At 56.7% G+C, this 4,804-nt stretch overlaps 1 protein-coding gene across 1 annotated transcript; it reads left to right on the plus strand.

Moving 5' to 3' along the window:
• Positions 1-1,047: 1,047 nt before the first annotated feature.
• On the plus strand, positions 1,048-4,200 carry LOC119957287. Its single transcript, XM_038785122.1, has 3 exons — positions 1,048-1,567; positions 2,180-2,573; positions 3,904-4,200. Exons 1-3 carry the CDS (start codon positions 1,512-1,514, stop codon positions 4,198-4,200), a joined length of 747 nt encoding a protein of 248 aa, XP_038641050.1. The 5' UTR covers positions 1,048-1,511.
• Positions 4,201-4,804: the final 604 nt, after the last annotated feature.

A 4,804-nucleotide genomic window follows, 5' to 3' on the forward strand; every position in this document is an offset into this window, starting at 1 on the left:
CTTTGGGCCTGAAGGGTGAGCTCCACTTTGAATCTGTCATCTCCAAAACAAAAGCTGCTGAATTTTGAACGCAGATCAGTTCAGATGAATTTGTGGAAGTAGAAAAGCAGCTAGTGTGTGTGTGTCAGTGGGGGCCCCCACGGGGATGGAGGATGTGAAGCAGAGGCCTCGACCCCAGGTGAAGAGCTCGGGTGGCATTGTGTCCTGCTGGAGGTCCACCAGGATGGTCCAGACTGATTCTCTGCTCAGCAGCAACAGTTGGAGGCCCACATGTTGCCCTTCCTCCCTCAGGAGCTGTGGAAATGCGGAATGGAGGCCAGTCAGGCTTTCCTGGTCCGGGGAATCCCTGCTTGGGATTGGGAAGGGGAGCATGAATGGAGACTGTCTCCACAGGGTGGCATAGCTGGCTAAATAATATTCAGCAATCAGACTGGACACTTGGGGGAGGCCCAGGTGCTGAATCTTTGAGGGAGGGGGCCAGGCCATTCAGTGACAGTGTCAATGGTGACTTCATACAAGTTACCCCAAGCAGTGAGAATTGACCATAATGGCGGCGGGTGTCACTGTCGAGTTGGAGAACGTGCCTCCACTTCGACCCTCCTGCGTTTATTGCGTTGCACAAGCCTAACTGCCCCTGGTTTCCAGCCCTGCTCCCTGTGCCAGGACTGTGCCACCACAAACTGCTTCTGGTGCTCCAAGTAACCAGGAATGGCCAAGTTCGGCAACTTACTGATGCACCCACTGCGTGTCTGACCGGCACTCGAGTCAACCCCGTGTAAATACTGCCAACCCTGGGGACCATCAGCAAATAGTGAGAGTCTCTGAGGGACTCGACCCCCCCCCCCCTCCACAAAAAAACAATAGTGACTAGGGCGTGGTCAGTTAAACTGACAGAGATACAAGTCCGAGTCGGAAAATAGGGAAAATCTTTGACTGTATCTGAGGCAGAGGGGATAGATCCCTGGTGGGGGTGAAAGGTTATTGGGTTAGACAGGAATCTTGGGGGGGTGGGGATGGGGTTACAGTCGAATCAGCCGTGAGGCCGGCTTCTCCGTATTGGTCTGTGATCAGAAATGGACTGACACCTGATCCGGCACAACTTTGGTCCCATCTGAAACCAGATGTGTTGGGATTTCCCAATAACGGATTCTGCTTCTCTGTCCTGTCTCCCTCCCCTCAATCTGTGAAAACCAGATGCCCACAAGTCTCCGTGCCCGTCCTCTGTCCTCCTGCAAGTTTGCGCTTGAGGTCATTCTGGTCAGTCAGGGGACACAGTTTCCCCTGTCCTGCTTGTGGCCTCTGCTGGGTGAGGAACTGGGAGGGGACAGATTTCAGATTGACAAAAATATCTGAGGGGTTTGAGGAGTTTTTTTTTTTAATAACTCGGCAAGTTGTTGTGACCTGCAGTGTTCTGAAAGGGTGCTGGAAACGGATTCCAGAGTAACTTTGGAAAAAGATTTCAATGGGCGCGATTCAGCCATCACCTTGCACCTTGCCCAGAGCCGGGCGGGATGAGTGATTCCTGGGAGAGTGCCGAATCGGGCTGGTTTGCACAAGTGTGGACCAGGTGTGATGGCTTCTTGGGAGATATCGGACGGCATTCAGGCCCCTGGGTGGCTGGGGACGGGGCAGGTTAGTACCCCGGCACTCCTCCTACCACCTGGGCACCTGGCAGGGTGCCAGGGAACCTCTTGGGCAGGATAGTACCCCTGCCACTCACCGGCTCAGATTTGCACCCAGTTCTGCCAAGTCTCAAACGTTAACCCACTTGTTCAAACCCTTCCTGCTGCTCTCAAAGAAGGTGCCCAACCCTCCACTCCCCGTGCCTTGCTGCGCCTGCACCTCTGAGCCCACAACCTCAACATTCCTCCAACAACCCACCTGCTCTCCACTTTGTCAGGTCCTTCTTGAAGCTGGCCACCCCCTCCTGATGGCTCCTTATTTGGCTGAAGTCTTTGTGTTGACCACGGGGGGGGGGGATATTCCCCTGTGTCAAAGTCGCTGTCTTGTGCAGGTTTGTGTTGGGAGTGACTGGGTTGCGCGGTGCGACAGAGAGATTGAGAAACGGTTCATTGATTCATCAGACCATCCATTGGTGTGATTTTTCCCAATGAAATGTGGATGACCGCACTGAACTGCGGCACTAAGCTCTTCTTGTGGTTTTTTTCTTCTTCTTCAGGGGGGTGGGTGCAACTCCTTCAGTGAGAAACATGGACAGGCCACCCTCTCCCCCTCAAGGCACCAGCGATGAACTGCAAAGTAGAGGTGGAGCTCTGGATGTCGCTATGAAGCCGCCGGAATTGTTGCCGGCGACGATGGACGCCCAGGTGCCACCTTGGCAGCCAACGCTCCCCATGCCCGCTGTCGCCTGGATGGGAAACGTTCACCCATCCGCCAGTGCCGCCTGCTGGGAGGCAGCGGTAGGGCAGGAGACTGGCACGGCGGCCAGCAGCGAGGTCCGGAGAGAGGGCAGCATATCCCACCACGTGCAGCAGGAGGGCGACGACGTTGGCATCTTCCAGTCTGACCGCCTGCAGCGGCAAACCAGTCCCCCGGCCGCTGGGGCCCAGCAGGTGAGTGAGTGAGTGAGTGAGCGATGCCCGACTTGAGGTTGGTGAATTTCGTCGAGGAGAGGATTCTGCCTCCTGGGAAATGGCGGGGGGGGGGGGGGAGCGCGGGGAGCAGGGCACCCGACAATCCCGGAAGACGAGTGTTACTCGGGAAGCTGGCGTGCCACCCCGTCGTCACCATACTGGTCGTAGGGGAAATGGAACTTTTCCCGTTCGGCTCGCAGTGTTGTTAGATACGGATTAAATGTTCTCATTGCTTTTCCATAATCTGTCCTGTATTAGTGTCTCCCCCCCCCCCCCCCCCCCCCCCCCCCCCACCGGGGTTCCTGTCCTCGGCGGCAACCCCCCTTTGGCCCCCCCAGAATGGGAATGTGAGTTAATCGGGTTCAGCCTGGAACTGCTTCACTGCGCGAGTTCGCAGCCGCTCTGAGGAACGGCGGTTCGTTCAGGCAGGGGGGGGGCTTCGGTTTGGCCAGGTGGGGGCTGACTCAAACCCAGACTGTGGAGATGGGAGGGCGGCGCTGCCCGTCCCTGTCACGCACTTGGCCCGCCCCCCCCCCCCCCCCCCCCCCCCCCCCCCCCCCGGGTCGGGAGTTGTGGGGTCGATGCTGTTCTGGGTGAATGCTGTTCTGCAGCAGGTTTCGGTGTTGAAGCGGTGGAGTTGGCTGTGAAAGATGCAAGTGACGCGATCAGAGGAAGGGCAGGAAATCTTCAGGCCGTACAGGCCCACAGACCAGGAAGAAGACCCTTCAGCCCCCTCGCCTCTGCGCCGGTCCGAAATAGCCACCTAACTATTCTAATCCCGTTTCCCAGCACTTGGCCGTGTCTGCCCTCAGATGGCAAAGGCAGATCTAAATACTTACTGACTGTTACAAGGGTCTCTGCCCTCAAGACAGCGAGTCCCAGAGTCCTACCACCACCACCCTCTGGGTGAAAAGGGTTTGTCCTCAGCGGCTCCATCTCCAACACTGACACGATTTCAGCCCCCAACCAGCCTCGGTGAACTGGCGCTGACTCCATCTGATGTTGTTCCTTCCCCAACAGCATTGGCTGGCGTTGAGCTTTGTGCTTGTGGATCACCCAGGGGCTGCTGCAGATTGAGGGGGTGATCTTTAGCCTGTGGCCTGGGAGAGCTGCTTTTTCAATCCGACCATGGCTCTCATGTCTCTCTGAAGGGGCAGAAATCTGCTGACGGTTCCCATCAAAAGCTGGCTGGTCTTGGAGGGATTGTGCTTTCCGCGTCACTCGACAAAGGTTTTGAAATCTGCCCTGGATCTGTGTTGTCTGCAGTTGGTTCCTGTGTCACTGAATCTCTGTGCAATCTGTCTTTCAGGAACCCTCAGGAACGCTGGGCTCCGGAGAAGGCCCGTGCCATCCCTCGCTGCCGAGCCACGATGGCGAGGCTGCTGGGGTGAAACCCGTGCAGAACTACTACCAGGCTGTGCCGTCTCACTGGTTCTATTGCAAGGAGGAGGAGGCCAAACCCGTGTGGACCCCCTTCAGTAAAATGGACTCGGACACGCTGGAGACTCGGCATTGCTCTGGTAAGGACTGGTGTCCAGGCCGGCACCCTGCTTGCCAATCCCCAGCTTCGGTGGGAGAACGCTGCCGGAACTTGGAGACAGAGTAACTGGGACAAGCGGAGGGCGGAATGTCTCGAAGGAGAATCTTTTTTTTCATCAATTTAGAGAACCCAATTCATTTTCCCAATTGAGGGGCAATTTAGCGCGGCCTATCCACTTGCCCGGCACATCTTTGGGTTGTGGGGGTGAGACCCACGCAGTGACGGGGAGAATGTGCAAACTCCACACGGACAGTGACCCAGGGCCGGGATCGAACCTGGGACCTCGGCACCATGAGGCTGCAGTGCTAACCACTGTGCCACCGGGCTGCCTCTTCGGAGGAGAAGCTAATCCTAACCCCAGTGTGAGCGACATTCCGACTCTGCTGCTGCTGAACAGGTTGCAGTCTGTCCGGAAGGGGGGATTGGGACAAATAGTGAAGGATTGTCAAACAAGGAACAAAACATCTTGGGAAAGAAGTCCAGAGTTTAGTGTCCAGGCGGCTGGAGGTGTGGCCAGCAATGGCCTCGGTCTCTCTCTCTCTCCCTCTCTACCTCTCTGTCTGTCTCTCTCTCTCTCTCTCTCTCTCCCTCCCTGTCTCTCTCTCTCTCCTCGCTCTGTCTCTCTCTCTGTCTCTCTCTCTCTCTCTCTCTGACTCTCTCTCTCTCTCTC

This window comes from Scyliorhinus canicula, chromosome 26, assembly GCF_902713615.1.
Source record: "Scyliorhinus canicula chromosome 26, sScyCan1.1, whole genome shotgun sequence".
Lineage (NCBI taxonomy): Eukaryota > Metazoa > Chordata > Chondrichthyes > Carcharhiniformes > Scyliorhinidae > Scyliorhinus > Scyliorhinus canicula.